At 43.3% G+C, this 23,616-nt stretch overlaps 1 protein-coding gene across 7 annotated transcripts in view; it reads left to right on the forward strand.

Annotated features, from left to right (window-relative positions):
* Window positions 1-14,452: 14,452 nt before the first annotated feature.
* LOC129857880 (rho guanine nucleotide exchange factor 37-like) overlaps window positions 14,453-23,616 on the forward strand; it is a 70,262-nt gene continuing 61,098 nt past the window's right edge. Inside the window, exons 1-4 of one of the 7 annotated variants that reach the window (XM_055926551.1) lie at window positions 14,453-14,683; window positions 17,342-17,433; window positions 21,731-21,783; window positions 23,335-23,416. Coding sequence is in view for 2 of the 7 variants with exons in the window: in XM_055926550.1 (XP_055782525.1) it covers window positions 23,247-23,416 (170 nt within the window). In the remaining 5 variants the exon portion in view is untranslated. The other 6 variants (XM_055926554.1, XM_055926555.1, XM_055926552.1 and 3 more) reach the window with 6 other exon arrangements.

Raw genomic sequence — 23,616 nt, forward strand, 5'->3', positions numbered from 1 at the left:
GGTACTCAATTGGTTAACTATTTAACTAACTATTTAGCAGTCATTTACAGTGCCCTCAGAAAGTATTCATACCCCTTAACTTATTCCACATTTTGTTGTGTTACAGCCGGAATTAAAAATTGATTACATCTTTTTTTTTTAAATCTCACCAATCTAAACACAATACCCCATAATGACAAAGTAAAAACATGTTCCGGGCTCCGGGCAGCCGAGCGGAAATGGAGGAAAACTCGCCTCCCTGCGGACCTGGCATCCTTTCACTCCCTCCTCTCTACATTTTCCTCTTCTGTCTCTGCTGCTAAAGCCACTTTCTACCACTCTAAATTCCAAGCATCTGCCTCTAACCCTAGGAAGCTCTTTGCCACCTTCTCCTCCCTCCTGAATCCTCCTCCCCCTCCCCCCCCCTCCTCCCTCTCTGCAGACGACTTCGTCAACCATTTTGAAAAGAAGGTCGACGACATCCGATCCTCGTTTGCTAAGTCAAACGACACCGCTGGTTCTGCTCACACTGCCCAACCCTGTGCTTTGACCTCTTTCTCCCCTCTCTCTCCAGATGAAATCTCGCGTCTTGTGACGGCCGGCCGCCCAACAACCTGCCCGCTTGACCCTATCCCCTCCTCTCTTCTCCAGACCATTTCCGGAGACCTTCTACCTTACCTCACCTCGCTCATCAACTCATCCTTGACCGCTGGCTACGTCCCTTCCGTCTTCAAGAGAGCGAGAGTTGCACCCCTTCTGAAAAAACCTACACTCGATCCCTCCGATGTCAACAACTACAGACCAGTATCCCTTCTTTCTTTTCTCTCCAAAACTCTTGAACGTGCCGTCCTTGGCCAGCTCTCCTGCTATCTCTCTCAGAATGACCTTCTTGATCCAAATCAGTCAGGTTTCAAGACTAGTCACTCAACTGAGACTGCTCTTCTCTGTATCACGGAGGCGCTCCGCACTGCTAAAGCTAACTCTCTCTCCTCTGCTCTCATCCTTCTAGACCTATCGGCTGCCTTCGATACTGTGAACCATCAGATCCTCCTCAACACCCTCTCCGAGTTGGGCATCTCCGGCGCGGCCCACGCTTGGATTGCGTCCTACCTGACAGGTCGCTCCTACCAGGTGGCGTGGCGAGAATCTGTCTCCTCACCACGCGCTCTCACCACTGGTGTCCCCCAGGGCTCTGTTCTAGGCCCTCTCCTATTCTCGCTATACACCAAGTCACTTGGCTCTGTCATAACCTCACATGGTCTCTCCTATCATTGCTATGCAGACGACACACAATTAATCTTCTCCTTTCCCCCTTCTGATGACCAGGTGGCGAATCGCATCTCTGCATGTCTGGCAGACATATCAGTGTGGATGACGGATCACCACCTCAAGCTGAACCTCGGCAAGACGGAGCTGCTCTTCCTCCCGGGGAAGGACTGTCCGTTCCATGATCTCGCCATCACGGTTGACAACTCCATTGTGTCCTCCTCCCAGAGCGCTAAGAACCTTGGCGTGATCCTGGACAACACCCTGTCGTTCTCCACCAACATCAAGGCGGTGGCCCGTTCCTGTAGGTTCATGCTCTACAACATCCGCAGAGTACGACCCTGCCTCACACAGGAAGCGGCGCAGGTCCTAATCCAGGCACTTGTCATCTCCCGTCTGGATTACTGCAACTCGCTGTTGGCTGGGCTCCCTGCCTGTGCCATTAAACCCCTACAACTCATCCAGAACGCCGCAGCCCGTCTGGTGTTCAACCTTCCCAAGTTCTCTCACGTCACCCCGCTCCTCCGCTCTCTCCACTGGCTTCCAGTTGAAGCTCGCATCCGCTACAAGACCATGGTGCTTGCCTACGGAGCTGTGGGGGAACGGCACCTCAGTACCTTCAGGCTCTGATCAGGCCCTACACCCAAACAAGGACACTGCGTTCATCCACCTCTGGCCTGCTCGCCTCCCTACCACTGAGGAAGTACAGTTCCCGCTCAGCCCAGTCAAAACTGTTCGCTGCTCTGGCACCCCAATGGTGGAACAAACTCCCTCACGATGCCAGGACAGCGGAGTCAATCACCACCTTCCGGAGACACCTGAAACCCCACCTCTTCAAGGAATACCTAGGATAAAGCAATCCTTCTGCCCCCCCCCCCCCCCCCCCCCCCCCCCCCTTAAAAGATCTAGATGCACTATTGTAAAGTGGCTGTTCCACTGGATGTCATAAGGTGAATGCACCAATTTGTAAGTCGCTCTGGATAAGAGCGTCTGCTAAATGACTTAAATGTAATGTAAATGTATGTTTTTAGAAATTTTTGCCAACTTATTGAAAATGAAATATAGAAATATCTTATTTACATAAGTATTCATACCCCTGAGTAAATACTTTGAAGAAGCACCTTTGGCAGCGATTAAAGCTGTGTCTTTCTGGGTAAGATAATTGTATGTGTGGAGTACAGAGATGAGGCAGTCATTAAAAAAATCATGTTAAAAACTATTATTGCACACAGAATGAATGCATGCAAATTATGTAACTTGTCAAGCAAATTTTTACTCCTGAACTTGTTTAGGCTTGCCATAACAAAGAGGTTGAATACTTATTGACTCAAGACATTTCAGCTTTTCGTTTTTTATTAATTGGTAAAAATGTTGAAAAAAACCACTTATTCCAATTTGACATTATGGGGTATTGTGTGTAGGCCAGTGACAAAAAAAAATCTTAATTTAATCGATTTTAGATTCAGGCTGTAACATAACAAAATGTGGAAAAAGTCAAGGGGTGTGAATACTTTCTGAAGGCACTGTAGCTTGGGGGTTGAAGCTGTTCAGGTTCCTGTTAGTTCCGGACTTGCCGTGCGGTAGCTGAGAGAACAGTCCATGACTTGGGTGGCTGGAGTCTTTGACAATTTTTAGGGCCTTCCTCTGACACCGCCTGGGTATAGAGGTCCTGGATGGCAGGGAGCTCGGGCCCCAGTGATGGATGTAGAAATCTACGAATGCACTTTGTTCCATGGTCATTTTTGTGGTAGGCGTAGGCGATTTGTTTGTAGGTGGGAAAAGACTACCGGAGCATTCATTGATTAATGAACCTCAACTAAACTTTATAAGAAATACTCAGACACATTTTTAAACTTTCCAAACATAAATTTGTTGTAAATCATTGAAATCCGAATTGTTTGTTGTCGCCATTCATCTCACCTGTCCGAGCGAGTTGGTAGGAGCCAGGGACTCCAGATTTGAGAGATTCCAAGGACAGTATCAGAGATGTTCCTCGTTGGATTTTTTGGGGGGCCAAATAGGCCACTTCTTTTTTGCAGGGAAAAAGATACCATTAGATGTCCCGATAGTTCAGGCTACTGCCATCGTCCCACTGTAATTGGACACATACGTTAAGTCAAGTTTAAACGTTATTTACAGTAGGCTACCTGAGCCTACTGTAAATAATATAGCAATGAGGAGTTAGTGAGGTAACGTTGGTCAATTCTGAGTTCAACTTGGGATAACTGGTACCACCTAAGTGGCTCACCTTTTAGCCAGGTACTGAAAATTTATATGGCAATGAATCCTTCAGATCTAAACTGAAGGCGCCTGCCTACTAGGCTCGGTTTGCTCCTAGTAGAACTCGGCTAGGTGAAGCGAACGTCTGTGCCTCGCATACTCTCCTAAAAGACTGCTTGAAAAAGGAGAAAAAAACATCAATATTACTGTTTGTTCTTCTTGAGAAGCTGTAGCAACAACATAGCCAGTATACACTTCCTCAAAATAGTCAGAATGAATCTAAGATAAATCTAGAAATCTTTAATTCGTTTAGATGTTTTTGCCGAGGAGGTCTTAGTCTCGCAATTTTACATCTAACTAAGATGTTTGGTACAGTATTTCTCAAGTGAAAACATTTGCGTGAAAACTAGTAATCTCTAGTTGAATGACAACAGACTGCTTTCAACCAGTTAGCAAGTTGGAAGTTTCCGAGTTCCAACTAGCACGTGAACGCGACAATAGTTCCCACACTTACTAGGAGCAGTACTGTTGACCAATCACCAACGAAGGGGCGTAGACTTCGGCTACCAAACTTCACATTGCCACAAGAAAGAATTATGTGTGCAGGAACAGCTGGAAAAACACCAAAACAAACAAAAACATCAGAAAAATGTGTCATAAAATAAGCTAACCGTTTCCACTGGGAAGCATGTGACATGCTAAACTACGGGCTAATTAACACATTCAAATGCTAGTCAGAACTAGGAGATTCAAATTTCCGACATGCTGATTCATTGAACGTGGCACGTGTATAACTACAACAAGTTATCAAGAGTTTCCTAGTTCCAACTAACACCTGAATGTGGCATAACTACACTGAACAAAAATATAAACGCAACATGTAAAGTGTTGGTCCCATGTTTCATGAGCTGAAATAAAAGATCCCAGAAATGTTCCATATGCACTAAAAGCTTCTCTCAAATGTTGTGCACAAATTAGTCTACATCCCTCTTAGTGAGCATTTCTCCTTTGGCAAGATAATCCATCCACCTGACAGGTGTGGCATATCAAGAAGCTGATTGTCCCCCTTGTGCTGGGGACAATAAAAGGCAACTCTAAAATGTGAAGTTGTGTTTCACACAACACAATGCCACAGGTGTCTAAAGTGTTGAGGGAGCGTGCAATTGGCATGCTGATTGCAGGAATGTCCACCAAAGTTGTTGACAGAGAATTGAATGTTATTTTCTCTACCATATCCAACATCATTTTAGAGAATTTGGCAGTACTTCCAAACGACCTCACAACTGCAGACCATGTGTATGGCGTTGTGTGGATGAGCGGATTTCGGATGTCAACGTTGTTAACAGAATGCCCCATGGTGGTGGGGTTATGGTATGGACAGGCACAAGTTCCGGACAACGAACACAATTGCGTTTCATCGATGGCAATTTGAATCCACAGAAGTACCGTGTCGAGATCCTGAGGCTCATTGTCGTCCCATTGATCCACCGCCACCACCTCATGCTTCAGCATTATAATGCACGTCCCCATCTCGCAAGGATCTGTACGCAATTCCTGGAAGCTGAAAATGGCCCAGTTCTTCCATAGCCTGCATACTCAATAGACATGTCACCCATTGAGCATGTGTACCCACAGCAACTATTAAAACCTTCCCCAACCAGAAACCGTGGATTGATGGCAGCATTCGTGCAAAACTGAAAGCCCGAACCACTGCTTTTAATCAGGGAAAGGCGACCAGAAACATGACCGAATACAAAAAGTGTAGCTATTCCCTCCGAAAGGCAATCAAACAAGCTAAGCGCCAGTATAAAGACAAAGTAGATTCAACGGCTCAGACATGAGAAGTATGTGGCAGGGTCTACAGTCAATCACGGACTACAAAAAGAAAACCAGCCCCGTCGCGGACCAGGATGTCTTGCTCCCAGACAGACTAAATAACTTTTTTGCTCACTTTGAGGACAATACAGTGCCACTGACACGGCCCGCTACCAAAACCTGCGGGCTCTCCTTCACTGCAGCCGAGGTGAGTAAAACATTTAAACGTGTTAACCCTCGCAAGGCTGCAGGCCCAGATGGCATTTCCAGCCGCGTCCTCAGAGCATGCGCAGACCAGCTGGCTGGTGTGTTTAATGACATATTCAATCAATCCTTATCCCAGTCTGCTGTTCCCACATCCTTCAAGAGGGCCACCATTGTTCCTGTTCCCAAGAAAGCTAAGGTAACTGAGCTAAACGACTACCGCCCCGTAGCACTCACTTACGTCATCATGAAGTGCTTTGAGAGAATAGTTAAGGACCATATCACCTCCACCCTACCTAACACCCTAGACCCACTCCAATCTGCTTACCTCCCCAATAGGTCCACAGACGACGCAATCGCAATCACACTGAACACTGCCCTAACCCATCTGGACAAGAGTAATACCTATGTGAGAATGCTGTTCATCGACTACAGCTCAGCATTTAACACCATAGTACCCTCTAAACTCGTCATGAAGCTCGAGACACTGGGTCTTGACCCCGCCCTGTTCAACTGGGTCCTGGACTTCCTGACGGGCCGCCCCCAGGTGGTGATCATCTCCGCTGATCCTCAACACTGGGGCCCCACAAGGGTGCGTTCTCAGCCCTCTCCTGCACTCCCTGTTCACCCATGACTGCGTGGCCATGCACACATCCAACTCAATCATCAAGTTTGCAGACGACATTACAGTGGTAGGCTTGATTACCAACAACGACGAGACAGCCTACAGGGAGGAGGTGAGGGCCCTCGGAGTGTGGTGTCAGGAAAATAACCACACAGACAGCGTGGTGAAGAAGGCGCAGGAGCGCCTCTTCAACCTCAGGAGGCTGAATGAATTCGGCTTGTCACCAAAAACACTCACAAACTTTTACGGATGCACAATCGAGAGCATCCTGTCGGGCTGTATCACCGCCTGGTACGGCAACTGCTCCGCCCACAACCGTAAGGCTCTCCAGAGGGTAGTGAGGTCTGCACAGTGCGTCACCGGGGGCAAACTACCTGCTCTCCAGGACACCTACACCACCCGATGTCATAGGAAGGCCAAAAAGATCATCAAGGACAACAACCACCCGAGCCACTGCCTGTTCCCCACGCTATCATCCAGAAGGCGAGGTCAGTACAGGTGCATCAAATCTGGGATCGAAAGACTGAAATACAGCTTCTATCTCAAGGCAATCAGGCTGTTAAACAGCCATCACTAACATTGAGTGGCTGCTGCCAACATACTCACTCAATCTCTAGCCACTTTAATAATGGAAAACTTGGATGTAATAAATGTATCACTAGTCACTTTAAACTATGCCACTTTATATAATGTTTACATACCTTACACTACTCATCTCTTATGTATATACTGTACTCTATACCATCTACTGCATCTTGCCTATGCCGTTCGGCCATCGCTCATCCATATATATTTTTATGTACATATTCTTATTCATTCCTTTACAATTGTGTGTATAAGGTAGTTGTTGTGAAATTGTTAGATTACTTGTTAGATATTACTGCATGGTCGGAACTAGAAGCACGAGCATTTCGCTACACTCGCATTAACATCTGCTAACCATGTGTATGTGACAAATACAATTTGATTTGATTTGATTTGTGGGATGCTCTGGATCAACATGTAGGACAGCGTGATCCAGTTCTAGCCAATATCCAGTAACTTCGCACAGCCATTGAAGAGGAGCGTGACAACATTCCACAGGCCACAATCAACAGCCGGATCAACTCTATGTGAAGGAGATGTGCATGGGGCAAGTGGTTTTCTGATCCACGCCCCAACCTTTTTTTAAGGTTCTGTGACCAACAGATGCTTATCTGTATTCCCAGTTATGTGAAATCTATAGATTAAAGGCCTAATGATTTTATTTCAATTGACTGATTTCATTATATGAACTGTAACTCAGTAAAAGTCTTGGAAATTGTTGCATGTTGCGTTTAGATTTTTGTTCAGTATACATTTATCCTGAATAAAGTTTCTGAGCGAGTTGAGGATCAATGTAATTAGATTCTCTCCCTCTCACATATTGCATTATTGTCCACTTAATTTGAGGAAGACAATTTAGTAAATATTTTATTAATGAAGCCAGTTTGGTCTCCTTTCACAATTAGTGGCAGTGAGTCCTCTAATCTTGTGGCTAGAATTTTAGAAAGCAATTTTCTATCCACATTCAGAAGGGAAATTGGTCTGTACGAGGAACAAGACTCTGGACATTTTCCCTTTTTGAGAATAAGTGATATGTCGGCTTCTCTCAGCATTTGAGGGAGCTGGTCATTTGAAAATGAGTGGTTAAACATATCACGCAATGGCTCAAGGATCAGGCCATGGAACTCTTTATAGAACTCACTACAAAACCCGTCTGGTCCTGGGGCCTTGGGGCCCATTTTGGGGCCCATTTTGCAGATTCTGGGGCCCATTTTGCAGATTCTTAATTGCGAACATTATCTCTTCCTCGGTAATAGGGGCATTAATTAATCGAATGTGTTTGTGTGTTAACAAAAGAGTAATGCTAAAATACCTAACACATTACACATTTAGGCAAATCAAAGTTTATTTGTGACGTGCGCCGAATACAACAGTGAAATGCTTACTTACAGGCTCTAACCAATAATGCAAAAAAGGTGTTAGGTGAACAATAGGTAAGTAAAGAAATAAAACAACAGTAAAAAGACAGGCTAAATACAGTAGCGAGGCTATAAAGTAGCGAGGCTACATACAGACACCGGTTAGTCAGGCTGATTGAAGTAGTATGTACATGTAGATATGGTTAAAGTGACTATGCATATATGATGAACAGAGAGTAGCAGTAGCGTAAAAGACGGGTTGGCGGGTGGTGGGTGGCGGGACACAATGCAGATAGCCAGGTTAGCCAATGTGCGGGAGCACCGGTTGGTCGGCCCAATTTATGTATTATGTACATGAATGTATAGTTAAAGTGACTATGCATATATGATAGGGGGGGGGGGGGGGGGGGGGGGGGGGGGGGGGGGGGGGGTTGGGGAGGGCACACAATGCAAATAGTCCAGGTAGCCATTTGATTACCTGTTCAGGAGTCTTATGGCTTGGGGGTAAAAACTGTTGAGAAGCCTATTTGTCCTAGACTTGGCACTCCGGTACCGCTTGCCATGCGGTAGTAGAAAGAACAGTCTATGACTAGGGTGGCTGGGGTCTTTGACAATTGGATGGCAGGCAGATTAGCCCCAGTGATGTCCTGGGCCGTAAGCACTACCCTCTGTAGTGCCTTGCGGTCAGAGGCCGAGCAATTGCCGTACCAGGCAGTAATGCAACCAGTCAGGATGCTCTCGATGTTGCCGTTGTAGAACCTTTTGAGGATCTCAGGACCCATGCCAAATCTTTTTAGTTTCCTGAGGGGGAATAGGTTTGGTCGTGCCCTCTTCATGACTGTCTTGGTGTGTTTGGACCATTCTAGTTTGTTGTTGATGTGGACACCAAGGAACTTGAAGCTCTCAACCTGCTCCACCACAGCACTGTCGATGATAATGGGGGCATGCTCGGTGCTCCTTTTCCTATAGTCCACAATCATCTCCTTAGTCTTGGTTACATTGAGGGATAGGTTGTTATTCTGGCACCACCCGGCCAGGTCTCTGACCTGCTCCCTATAGGCTGTCTCGTCGTTGTCGGTGATCAGTCCTACCACTGTTGTGTCGTCTGCAAACTTAATGATGGTGTTGGAGTCGTGCCTGGCCATGCAGTCGTGGGTGAACAGGGAGTACAGGAGGGGACTGAGCATGCACCCCTGTGGAGCTCCAGTGTTGAGGATTAGCGTGGCAGATGTGTTGCTACCTACCCTCACCACCTGGGGGCGGTCAATCAGGAAGTCCAGGATCCAGTTGCAGAGTGAGTTGTTTAGTCCCAGGATACTTAGCTTAGTGATGAGCTTTGAGGGTTCTATGGTGTTGAACGCTGAGCTGTAGTCAATGAATAGCATTCTCACATAAGTTTTCCTTTTTTCTGTCTGGCCCCGCAGCCTTGTGTATGTTGACCTGTTTAAAGGTCTTACTAACGTCAGCTACGGAGAGCGTGGTCACACAGTCGTCCCGAGCAGTTGATGCTCTCATGCATGCCTCAGTGTTGCTTGCCTCGAAGCAAGCATAGAAGTGATTTAGCTCATCTGGTAGGCTCGTGTCACTGGGCAGCTCGCAGCTGTGCTTCCCTTTGTAGTCTGTAATAGTTTGCAAGCCCTGCCATATAAGACGAGCGTCGGAGCCGGTGTAGTATGATTCAATCTTAGCCCTGTATTGACGCTTTGCCTGTTTGATGGTTCGTCGCAGGGCATAGCGGGATTTCATGTAAGCTTCTGGGTTAGAGTCCCGCACCTTGAAAGCGGCAGCTCTACCCTTTAGCTCAGTGCGAATGTTGCCTGTAATCCATGGCTTCTGGTTGGGTTATGTACGTACAGTCACTGTGGGGACGACGTCCTCGATGCACTTCTTGATAAAGCCAGTGACTGATGTGGTGTACTCCTCAATGTCATCGGAAGAATCCCGGAACATGTTCCAGTCTGTGATAGCAAAACAGTCCTGTAGTTTAGCATCCACTTCATCTGACCACTTTTTTATAGACCGAGTCACTGGTGCTTCCTGCTTTAATTTTTGCTTGTTAGCAGGAATCAGGAGGATACAGTTGTGGTCGGATTTAATAAGTGGAGGGTGAGGGCGAGCTTTGTACACGTCTCTGTGTGTGGATTTTTTTCCTCTCTGGTTGCACATTTAACATGTTGATAGAAATTTGGTAGAACTGATTTAAGTTTCCCTGCATTAAAGTCTGCGGGACACTAGGAGCGCCACCCCTGGGTGAGTGGTTTCCTGTTTGCTTATTTCCTTATACAGCTGACTGAGTGCGGTCTTAGTGCCAGCATCTGTCTGTGGTGGTAAATAAACAGCCACGAAAAGTATAGCTGAAAACTCTCTAGGCAAGTAGTGTGACCTGCAATTTATCACAATATACTCTACTTCAGGCGAGCAAAATCACAGACCCCCCCCCCCCCCCCCCCCCCCTACCCGTGTGCTGTTCTATCTTGCCGGCGCAGCGTATATCCCGCTAGCTGAATGTCCTGGTCGTCATTCAGCCACGATTCCGTGAAACATAGGATAATACAGTTTTTACTGTCCCGTTGGTAGGATATTCGTGATCGTACCTCGTCTAATTTATTGTCCAATGATTGCACGTTGGCGAGTAGTATTGACAGTAATGGCAGCTTTCCCAGTCGCCTTCTCCGGGTCCTGACCAGGTATCCAGCTCTTTTGTCTTCTGTACCTGCATCGCTTCCTCTTGCAAATAACGAGCGGCCCTGTGGGGTGTCAGCCGTGTGGGGTGTTTGGAGAATGTCTTGTGCGTCGTCCTTGTTGTAGAAAAAATCCTAGTCTAATCCGAGGTGAGTGATCTCTGTCCTGATATCCAGAAGCTCTTTTTTTCCGTAAGATACGGTTGCAGAAACATTATGTACAAAATAAATTACAAATAACATGAAAAAAAACACATAATAGCACAATTAGTTGGGCGCCCATAAAACTCCTGCCATTTCTTCCAGCCCCATTTTGTAGAGAATGCATTTTGCATTTTGTCATTACAAAACTTCAAGTAAAACTTTTGTATGACTTACTACAATTATATTATGAATACAATTATATTATCGGTAGGAGTGGGGGAAAAAAGGTGCTTGTGCATTGATAATGATAACCACATCAAAGCGCACCAAAGTAATCAAATAAATACAGCACTAAAAGTCTTTCACATGATAGCCTGCTGAATTTGCAAGGTAACTTTTGTTTAATTTTGATTTCGGCACAAATAAAAATGTGGCACTGCTTGTCCATGGATCAAGGGGTAGACGTAACATAGTAAACGTAAATCCGGGACACCTTAAATAGTATGGTATGTGTTCATTTGTGGATATTGTCATGACTCTCTCTCTCTTGGGTGAGGATTATAGGCGCCAGATCAGCTCGGCACAGGGCTGACAGATAACCAGACCCCCCCCCTCCTCCCACCAGAGTTTTATGACTTAACAACCGGATCGTAAATACCTGGCAGAAACCCTCCCTTCTGCTCTGTAGTATTGAGTTAAAAATCTTTTGTGTGTAGAGAGAGACTCTGGCCTAAATACTTTAACATCAAAAGATTGGCCATTAAAACAATATTTCTAACATAAATAATGTGAGAAATTGTCAGGAGGGAACAATCATGTCAGATCAGTTATTGTTTTGTGGTACCATTGAAGACATTATAACGGAAACATTGTAACTTTAAGAGCTTTCACAATGTATATGTCAGAGTTACATCTAAATGTTGTAAAAATGATATATGATTAAATATAAAACTATTTGTGAGAAGATGAACTGTGATTTTAGCCTTCTAAATTAGATAATTGTTTTCATGTAAAGTAACCACGCCCACGTTAGCACAGACATTATGCCAAAAGGTTGGAAAGCCCCTTTTTCCAGAGTGCTTATAAAAGGACTCCTAACAAAATGTACATTAGACCAGTATACGGACAGTAAGCTGGACGTCACAAATGGTTTAAAACTACTAGACCAGAAAGTGTGGAGCTGTGGCTACATGTGTAAAATGGTTAGACTCTACCAGACCAGAAAATGGTAAGCGTAAATATGTACATTGCATTTCTAAATCTGAATGAGCGGTTGTTAGGGTGTTAAATATACATATTTACGATAAACATATTATTCAACTGTATGTAAGATAGTTGAATTCCTTTGTCTCTCCTTCTTCCGCTCTTTCTTTCCCCACCCCTTTCATTGCCGTCATATCGGGTTACTCCACTAGGGACTTTCATTGTATTTTGTTAGTAATCAATGTCTAATCTATCCTGTGTGTGTGTTTTATGTAATTCTGTGTGATTATTTAGTTAGTTAGTAAATAAATAAATAAATAAGCCAATTTGTGTATCGCTGAGTCATCATGCAGACCAGGGTTCGTGCAGACTTGAAGTCAATGACGTTCATATTGAGACTGATATGAGGTAATAATAATTAATGGATGACTAATATGATAACGGTATATTCTGATATTCTTGAGTTAATTTGAGAAACGGTAGTTCATTAAACAAACTTTTCCCGTGGTGCCCCAAGATTGCTAATAAGTTAATTATTACGTGGTTAATTTAATCACGTAAACATTTAACTTCTCTAGGGTAGGGGGCAGCATTCGGAATTTTGGATGAAATGCATGCCCAAATTAAACTGTCGGCTTCTCGGGCCCAGAAGATATGATATGCATATAATTGGTAGATTTGGATAGAAAACACTCTAAAGTTTCCAACACTGTTAAAATAGTGTCTGTGAGTATAATAGAACTGATTTGGCAGGCGAAAACCTGAGAAAAATCCATTCAGGAAGTAGTTTTTTGTTTTGTTTTGTAGTTTTCTATTCAATCCCATTACAGTATCCATTGATTTAGGACTCAAATTGCAGTTTCTATGCCTTCCACTAGATGTCAACAGTCTTTAGAAATTGTTTCAGTCTTGTATTCTGAAAAATGAGTAAGTAAGCAGTCTGAACGAGTGGACCCTAAAGGGTCACGGAGCTTTTTCATGCGCACAACCGAGAGAGTGCCTTTCTTGTTTACATTTTATATTGACGACGTTATTGTCCGGTTGAAATATTATCGATTATTTAGGCTAAAAACAACCTGAGGATTGAATATAAACATCGTTTGACATGTTTCTATGAACGTTCCAGATACAATTTGGATTTTTTTTTGTCTGCCTGTTTTGATTGCGTTTGAGACTGGATTACTGAAGAAAACGTGCGAACAAAACTGAGTTTTTTGGATATAAAGAGACTTTATCGAACAAAAGGAACATTTATTGAGTAAATGAATGTCTGCGGAGTGCAACCATGTGAAGATCATCAAAGGTAAGGGATTAATTTTATCTGTATTTCTGACTTATGTAACTGTTCTACTTGGCTGGTTACTTTTTGTAATGATTTGTCTACTGGGCTATGTTCTCAAATAATCGTAAGGTATGCTTTCGCCGTAAAGCATTTTAAAATCTGACACCGTGGTTGGATTCACAAGAAGTTCATCTTTAAACCTATGTAAAATATGTTTTGTTTTCTGAATTTTTATAATGAGTATTTCTGTATTTGAATTTGGCGCCCAGCAGTTTCACTGGCTGTTGAAGAGGTGGGACGCTAACGTCTCACGTACCCAAGAGAGGTTAAACGTATTTAATTGATTTTATAAAATAATTGTCATTGCCCTAAAAGGTATTCATGTCACAACAATATCCATCATCCATTTCATATGCTATGTTACGTATTACAATTCACATGACATGTTAAGAATTGCAATTTATATAATATGTTAGTAATTGCAATTCGTACAATATGTTTTGAATTTGCAAAACATATATGTTACGAATTCCAATATATTGTGGCTAACATTAGCTAGGTGGGTAAAGCTAACGTTCACTAGGTGGCTAACGCTAGCCATAAAAATAATGCCAGTTGATTCATGATTTCGACTGGATGAGAAACGCTGCCTGCCTGTCTATCTCGTCTCGACACGTTCATTACTATGGGACAGCTGGATATCAAATGTGAATATTAAAACAATGTTGCAAATGTCAGAGAGGCGGACAGCAAGGTTTATACAAATCTTTCCGCTGTTGAAAACTAAATGTTAGTCTAAAAGAAATGTGAGATATTGTCTAGCGGTGCTTTGTATAGTGGAGATTAAGTTTATAAATTGCTTGGCTGGGCTGATGAGACAGTGGATTGCCGCAGTCAGATGGAACAGAGTAAATAGGCATTTTAATGTCATAGATTTAGCCGGTGGTAACTTGTGGAATAGACAGCGGCTGGAATGCGGTTTTATATACAACCCACCTGTTGTATAATACACTATTATATGTTCCCGGATTCAGTTTACTATGCTACGTTTAGTCTATGAGACCAGGCTGCATGGTTCAGCGTCGTATTCATTGAAGAGTTCGGCATTCAACTAAACACGTGCAACATATGCGCAGTTATAAACCTGCTAGAGTTAGCAGCAGGCAAACGAGCAATAGCTACGGTTGTAGTACAGATGAAGACTGATCTGCAATGTGAAGCTAACTAGCTTTAGAAACGCCTGAGTAGATATAACGTTAGCTTGCTTCGTAGTATACCACTCCGGTGAATGAGGGTTCAAAGACGAACAATAAGTGTTAAGGTGAGCGTGGATTTTGTGACAGTGTCGCCGCAGTAGACTACGTTACAGCTTCTAAAAGCGTGATCTCTTTATCGCACAGTAGTTCCACAATATTTTAGAGGATTATTTAATCCCCTAGGGTAAAGACAATTTTGGGTGCGCTGGTAAATTAGCTGGCTATCTACTCCGTTTTCAGAACACTCGTCTGTGTGCCAGAGCGCATAATAACTGATGAATTTAAGAATGCTCAACACCCATTGACTATTTTCAGCGTCAGTAAACATCGGCAAAATCGTAAATCAATTGTTGCCAGCAGCACAGTTAGTCACCAACGCTTTAGATAACATGAAAACAGGCTAACCAGCTCTGCTAGTAGGGCAAATAAAATAGTCAGAGGGAGGTGTTCTCTCATTTGTGTCTGGAAGTAGCTAACCAACGTTAGCCAGTTATCTTGGGTGCGTGACCTTGGCCAGAGCGTTCAGTGTGCGGTCTGAACGCGTTTTGCTTTTCCCCAACGCAGTTAAGCAAAAACCACGCCCAATAACGGGGCACTCTCCAAGTCCGGAAGTGGATACCAAGTAGCGCGAAATTTCAGTCACTGATTAACAACATTTGCCCTTGTATTTCAAGATTGAAAAATATAATAACATAATGTCGTGGACCGAGCTAGCCATTAACGTCCCTTAATGCTCAAAGACCGATTCAATGGCTGTAGCATAGCGTATTCGACTGAATAATTAGCTAATAAATATTTGAGAAATTATGAATAATAAGCAACCTTCAATTGAGGGAATTCAGCAGAATTCTGAGAAATTGACAACTCATTGAAACTCTGAAAATAAATACATGGGCAATTGTTACCAAACGTGATGATAATAATAGGCCTGCATTAAGGTAGGTAGCTAATTGTTATATTACATTTTCCATCCTTACCTTGGAAGGTCACGGTCTCTGCGCTGATCGCCTGTGAGTGAGACGTCCCTCTGAATAACGGGGTGCGATTTTGGGTTAACTGCGTTGGGGAAAAGAAAGACGACAACGCTTTGAGCCACTCTGACACTGTAGATTGAATTTAAGAACACACCCTTTGATTTCTCTGTGAGCGCTGATCTTGTAGTTGGAGTTGTGCTGTGAACAGTTGGAGTCCTACATCTTGTGCTCGAATAGCTACTTATTGAAAACCCTTCTCCTTATGTACTGTAGGGTTTTTAGCCATTAGTCTCCCACAAACTACTATTCCAACACTGTTTTAACGTTTGGAAACGTCTCATTGTTTTCGAAACATATCTTTCATGCCAGTTGACTAACTACATTTTTTCCACAGTTAGCTTACACAGGTGTTCGGAGCATGCTAGATGGCTAATTGGCACAGGTGGGGGCTGCCTCTTATCAGAGTGAAATATTTACACGCTCGCGAGCATCTACGTGGCCAGACTTGGAGAGTGGCCTGCTGGAGGTCATTTTGCAGGGCGCTGGCAGTGCACCTCCATGCACAAAGGCGGAGGTAGCGGTCGTGCTGCTGGGTTGTTGCCCTCCTACGGCCTCCTCCACGTCTCCTGATGTACTGGCCTGTCTCCTGGTAGCGCCTGCATGCTCTGGACACTACGCTGACAGACACAGCAAACCTTTTTGCCACAGTTTGCATTGATGTGCCATCCTGGATGAACTGCACTACCTGAGCCACTTGTGTGGGTTGTAGACTCCGTCTCATGCTACCACTAGAGTGAGAGCACCGCCAGCATTCAAAAGTGACCAAAACGTCAGCCAGGAAGCATAGGAACTGAGAAGTGGTCTGTGGTCACCACCTGCAGAATCACTCCTGTTTTGGGGGGTGTCTTGCTAGTTGCCTATAATTTCCACCTTTTGTCTATTCCATTTGCACAACAGCATGTGAAATTTATTGTCAATCAGTGTTGCTTCCTAAGTGGACAGTTTGATTTCACAGAAGTGTGATTGACTTGGAGTTACATTGTGTTGTTTAAGTGTTCCCTTTATTTTTTTGAGCAGTGTATAATTGGTTCAGAGTTTGTTTTGGTATTTCAACCTGCGTGTCCTGATCGCAAATGCGCGAGCGGTTTGGTCAGCATGTAAGGCTCAGCATTCCCGAACAGTCCCATTACAAGTCACAATGTTGAACAAACTTCATTTCAACTTAATTTACCTGCCGATTTTTGTTATCAACCCGACCTTCAGTAAACTGGTCTCAGTGGAGGCTGCTGAGGGAAGGTTGGCTCATAATAATGGCTGAAATGGAGTCAATGGAATGATTCCAGCCATTATTATGAGCCGTCCTTCCCTCAGCAGCCTCCACTGGCTTGTCTGTATATCAGTTTCAGTGACGAGTCGTCATTCAGGGCAGAACCCCACCTGATTTGAGCCCCACATTTTTGTCATCATCTCACCTTCAAAGTCTTAGCTAGCAGTCCTCATCGTGGATCAAGTCGACAATCTACTGGAAAATCCTTTTAATCCTTGTCATATGAAGAGAAATAATGAAGAGAAATTATAGATACAATTTATCAGTGCTCATTGGCCATTGGACATAAAGATTACACAAGTTGGAAAAATTTCAACAATAATTATGTCTGGAAGGAATCAGTGGCTAACTGCAAACATTGCAAAGCAACCGCTAACGATTCAAAGGAGTGGCTGTGTTTCCCCCCCCCCCCCCCCCCCCAGAGTTCCCACCATAAATCCAGAGAATGCCAGACTTTGATGACCGTTTGATGACAAAATTTGCCACAAAGGACCGGCTGCGCCACCTTCATAAGGTGAGTCCAAAAATTGTATGCTTGTATGCTGCTGCATAAATGATCTAATATGCAAGGGAGATATGTATATTGTAGCTTAGAAAGTAATGCTGTATGTTGTGTAGTAAGCTGTTAGTAGCCCATGTGCCTCACCCTAATAATTTGGTCTATTTTCACCAACGATGTATTGTAAACACATCGTTCGTGGCCGGTGTGTGCTTGTTTGCTAACTTGTTTTGTACAGCTTTGATAGTAGTGGTGGTGCTTGGCTTGCACGTGCAATTTTTATTTTTTTATTTTATTTTTTTTTCACCTTTATTTAACCAGGTAGGCTAGTTGAGAACAAGTTCTCATTTGCAACTGCGACCTGGCCAAGATAAAGCATAGCAGTGTGAACAGACAACAACACAGAGTTACACATGGAGTAAACAATAGACAAGTCAATAACATGGTAGAAAAAAGAGAATCTATATACAATGTGTGCAAAAGGCATGAGGTAGGCAATAAATCGAATAATTACAATTTAGCAGATTAACACTGGAGTGATAAATCATCAGATGATCATGTGCAAGAACAGATACTGGTGTGCAAAAGAGCAGAAAAGTAAATAAATAAAAGCAGTATGGGGGTGAGGTAGGTAAATTGGGTGGGTAGTTTACAGATGGACTATGTACAGCTGCAGCGATCGGTTAGCTGTTCGGATAGCAGATTTTTAAAGTTGTTGAGGGAGATAAAAGTCTCCAACTTCAGAGATTTTTGCAATTCGTTCCAGTCGCAGGCAGCAGAGAACTGGAAGGAAAGGCGTCCAAATGAGGTTTTGGCTTTAGGGATGATCAGTGAGATACACCTGCTGGAGCGCGTGCTATGGGTGGGTGTAGCCATCGTGACCAGTGAACTGAGATAAGGCGGCACTTTACCTAGCATAGCCTTGTAGATGACCTGGAGCCAGTGGGTCTGACGACGAACATGTAGCGAGGGCCAGCCGACTAGGGCATACAGGTCGCAGTGGTGGGTCGTATAAGGTGCTTTAGTAACAAAACGGATGGCACTGTGATAAACTGCATCCAGTTTGCTGAGTAGAGTATTGGAAGCTATTTTGTAGATGACATCGCCGAAGTCGAGGATCGGTAGGATAGTCAGTTTTACTAGGGTAAGTTTGGCGGCGTGAGTGAAGGAGGCTTTGTTCCGGAATAGAAAGCCGACTCTAGATTTGATTTTGGATTGGAGATGTTTGATATGAGTCTGGAAGGAGAGTTTGCAGTCTAGCCAGACACCTAGGTACTTATAGATGTCCACATATTCTAGGTCGGAACCGTCCAGGGTGGTGATGCTAGTCGGGCGTGCGTGTGCAGGCAGCGAACGGTTGAAAAGCATGCATTTGGTTTTACTAGCGTTTAAGAGCAGTTGGAGGCCACGGAAGGAGTGTTGTATGGCATTGAAGCTCGTTTGGAGGTTAGATAGCACAGTGTCCAGGGAAGGGCCGGAAGTATACAGAATGGTGTCGTCTGCGTAGAGGTGGATCAGGGAATCGCCCGCAGCAAGAGCAACATCATTGATGTATACAGAGAAAAGAGTCGGCCCGAGAATTGAACCCTGTGGTACCCCCATAGAGACTGCCAGAGGACCGGACAACATGCCCTCCGATTTGACACACTGAACTCTGTCTGCAAAGTAGTTGGTGAACCAGGCAAGGCAGTCATTAGAAAAACTGAGGCTATTGAGTCTGCCGATAAGAATATGGTGATTGACAGAGTCGAAAGCCTTGGCCAGGTCGATGAAGACGGCTGCACAGTAATGTCTTTTATCGATGGCGGTTATGATATCAGCACACAAAACATTCTATAATATAATTGTTATTTGACGTGTCAAATTAAAACCTTTTTTAACGAATCTTTTTTGACACTCAAAGACCCAAACGGCATTCAATGTGCCTCACCCTAATAATTTGGTCTATTTTCACCTCTTAATTTCACCTACTGTTCTAACTTGGTGGTGCACATGTAGCCTTTAACCTGTTTTTAGTGAAATGTGATCATCGAATATTGTAAGAGCTTTCATTTTCTGTTTATATGCCCCCTTTATTTATCCTACGGTTCTGACTTGTTGTACAGGGAGTACACTGTAAGAACGGCCCATGTTCTGAACTCTGTCGCTGTACATTTCAAAAGTGCTGAACAAATAGTTATATTGACTACGTCCGTCGTCGCTCGCTCATTAATGTCTTAATCGAAATTACAGATTGCCTCTAATCCGCTTGTCATCCCCTTATTCCACAGTTTGTACATCTCCATAGTCAGTGAAAACCACATTAGTTTAAGCAAGTCAGTCATGTCAGCTATGTTTTTTTAAAGGCAGTAAATAAGGCTGAATGAACAGTTTTGCTGCCAGATAAGGCTCCGCTGAAAGCCAGGTGTAGCAGTGGTAAGATGTTGGGTCTCTGCTGTTGGGACAGCTTTATTTAGGCCCTAACAGTTTGTGGGCAATGTTTGTCACCGTTATAGTGCAATTAATGTGTTGTTGTGTAGTGGCTTTGCTGGCATGCATCCCACTTTTTTTTTTCTCTACCAAGATTTACATGCTAAAATCGCAATGATCAGTTTGTATTTCCGGATTTTATTTTCAATATTGATGAAATTCGCATGTGACAAACACTTGCACAATATGGCAGAGCTGAACCGCAGACCAAACAGCAAACACTTTCAGGTAATTGCGAGGAAATATGCTTCGGTAGACCAGGTTTGGTTACATTTGACTATGGTTTACATATTGTGCATGACATGCAATGTGTCAAGAGAAAATACAAACGACAGAACCTACCGGCGCCGCAAAAAGTTGGGTAGGAAACACTCTCCTGCGGATACTCTATCTCTACCTTTTGCTGCCAAAAGAACCAACAGCATGTAGATCCGGTAAAGTAAGTGTAAAAATAATTTTATTCAACATTCTGGCTTGCAGAGACTATTGCGTCTTTTTTAGTCAGACTGAAAATCCATGGAGTAGCCATGGTAACAGTATGATGTTTAGATAAAGGTGGCGGCCTGTGTGTTCCATCTGTCTAAACCAGCACTGTAACATGGAGATATGGCCGTGCGGGAACACTAACCCTATAAAGGTGTGTAGTAATTTACCTTTAAAAAAATATACACTACCGTTGAATATACACTACTCATTAAAATAACAGCAAATTCATCAGAAATACAGTGTAGACCTTGTTAATGTTGTAAATGACTATTGTAGTTGGAAACGGCAGATTTTATTTTTAAATGGAATATCTACATATGCGTACAGAGGCCCATTATCAGCAAACATCACACCTGTGTTCCACTGGCACGTTGTGTTAGCTCATCCAAGTTTATAATTTTAAAAGGCCCATTCATCATTAGAAAACCCTTTTTAAAATTATGTTAGCACAGCCGAAAACTGTTGTTCTTTTTTAAATAAGCAATAAAACTGGCCTTTAGACTAGTTGAGTATCTGGAGCATCAGCATTTGTGGGTTAGAGTATAGGCTCAAAATGACCAGAAACAAAGAACTTTCTTCTGAAACTCGTCAGTCTATTTCTTGTTCTGAGAAATTAAGGCTATTTCATGTGAGAAACTGAAGATCTTGTATAACGCTGTGTACTACTTCCTTCACAGAACAGCGCAAACTGGCTCTAACCAGAATAGAAAGAGGAGTGGGAGGCCCCGGTGCACAACTGAGCAAGAGGACAAGTACATTAGTGTCTAGTTTGAGAAACAGACGCCTCAAGTCCTCAACTGGCAGCTTCATTAAATAGTACCAGCAAAACACCAGTCTCAATGTCAACAGTGAAGAGGCGACTCAGGGATGCTGGGCTTCTAGACAGAGTCCCCCTGTCCAGTGTCTGTGTTCTTTTGCCCATTGTGTTTATTGGCCAGTCTGAGATATGGGTTTTTCTTTGCAACTCTGTGACTGGATTCGGATTCGGTCTTATGTAGCAAAATTTGAAATGGTGATTTTTACATTGGATAAAAGTAGAGACTCAGAGCTACAAAATGGTATATCATACACTGCATTTGAGGAACAATGGGAAAATAATTCTTCTTTGAAAGTTGATCAACTTGTAAACTCACTTTTGAGAAAATGGCCTTTGAATGTTTTGGTATCTAGTGAAGAGCTCTTTGTCTACACCCATTCAGCATCGTTCACACCCTCTTAAGCTTAAGCCCCACCCATCTCGTTTTGCCCTCGGAGTGCACACATGGCGCTCTGGCTGACAATTTGTTTACATCTGGATAACATGAAAACAGCCTAACCAGCTCAGCTGGCAACAATTTGATTATGCTTTTTTTTGCAGACGTTAACTGACACCGGCCATATTCAACAGGTGGTGTACACACGTAACGTTAGGTAAGGAGACAGCCAGCTAACGTTCGCTAGTTAAACAACAATGAACAGTGCCAACAATGCCACAGTGCTGGGAGCTAACCAACCAGGTTCAATGTTAGCTAGCTAACATTAGGCTCCAACTAGAAAAGCAAACGACTCTGGGAAACAAATAGTAACGTCAGCTAGGGAGCCAGCAGCTAATGTCAGCTAGCTAGCTAACAGTACACTTTAGCTTGAAATTAAACAACTTTCTGTCAAAATTAGAAACGTGTAATATCTGAAAATGAAGCTAGCTAACTGACCTGTATACATCATCATGCATGATGGACGCATCTCCCTGTCAGGAATGCCATACCACGGTTGCCCTTAGTTTGAAGATATAATCCGGAGACATGGAGAAAACACCTCTATCTAGCTATTATACTCTAATTCCACCAATTTCATAACTTGATCCTCCAGAAAGTGGAGAGCAAAACTTATGCAGCTCCACTACACACTACATTTAAAAAAAATCAGTGTTCGACAGGATTAACAACACAGACTGACAAGCTCAAATAGACAGAAGCCTTCTATATGGCAGACCAATGCGAACTCCTCTCTCGGCATGTCCAGCCCACTCATTATCTCAGCCAATCATGGCTAGTTGGAAGGTTGCTGGCTTTGTCTGTGGCTTAAACAACATGGCTCGTAATTAAATAATTCTATTTGTATTTACAGATGGCATACAAGTTTGTTATTAAGCTTTGCTGCAGGAAGGACAGGTGCACTTCACAAAATAGATGGCATCATGAGGCAGGAATTTTTTTGGGGTATATTGAAACAACATCTCAAGACATCAGTCAGGAAGTTAAAGCTTGGTCGCAAATGGGTCTTCCAAATGGACAATGACCCCAAGCATACTTCCAAAGTTGTGGCAAAATGGCTTTAAGGACAACAAAGTCAAGGTATTGGAGTGGCTATAACAAAGCCCTGACCTCAATTCTATAGACAATTTGTGAGCAGAACTGAAAAAGTGTATGCGAGCAAGGAGGCCTAAAAACCTAACTCAGTTACACCAGCTCTGTCAGGAGGAATGTGCCAAAATTCACCCAACTTATTGTGGGAAGCTTGTAGAAGGCTACCCAAAACGTTTGACCCAAGTTAAACAATTTAAAGGCAATGCCACCAAATACTAATTGAGTGTATGTAAACTTCTGACTCACTGGGAATGTGATGAAAGAAATAAAAGCTGAAATAAATCATTCTCTCTACTGTTATTCTGACATTTTACATTCTTAAAATAAATTGGTGATCCTAACTGACCTAGACAGGGAATGTTTACTAGGATTAAATGTCAGGAATTGTGTCAACCTGAGTTTACATTTATTTGGCTAAGGTGTATGTAAACGTCCGACTTCAACTGTATACTAGTACTACAATCTACTGCTGTAGAAGTAGTAGGCCTACTGTGATTCTTCTACAATCTGCTATACTGTACATTTGAAATGGGCCATGACCTAAGTAAAAAGGAAGATAATTGTGATGAGTGGAGGATATTTAGTCTGAAACATATTTTTATCCTTTGGTCATTAGGACCGACCCATCAGCCATTCAGTATCCTGCTATCCCTGGAATCCAAGTTTCCTCCCTGGTCAATTTACATTTTAACACATGGGTAAGTTTATTGTTGTTTCCTGTTGAAAAATTAGCAATGAGTTATCATCACCTGTACTTGTTTAACAACTACAAGTCATCACAATGATGACTGAACTATTAGTTAATCAATTTACGCAGCATTCCTTGGCCCAGTTCCAATATTATCAACTCGGATCCATTTTCTTTCAATGCTTGTGAGTTCTTTGTTGGGCCTGAAAT

This window comes from Salvelinus fontinalis, chromosome 6, assembly GCF_029448725.1.
Source record: "Salvelinus fontinalis isolate EN_2023a chromosome 6, ASM2944872v1, whole genome shotgun sequence".
NCBI classification, from domain to species: domain Eukaryota; kingdom Metazoa; phylum Chordata; class Actinopteri; order Salmoniformes; family Salmonidae; genus Salvelinus; species Salvelinus fontinalis.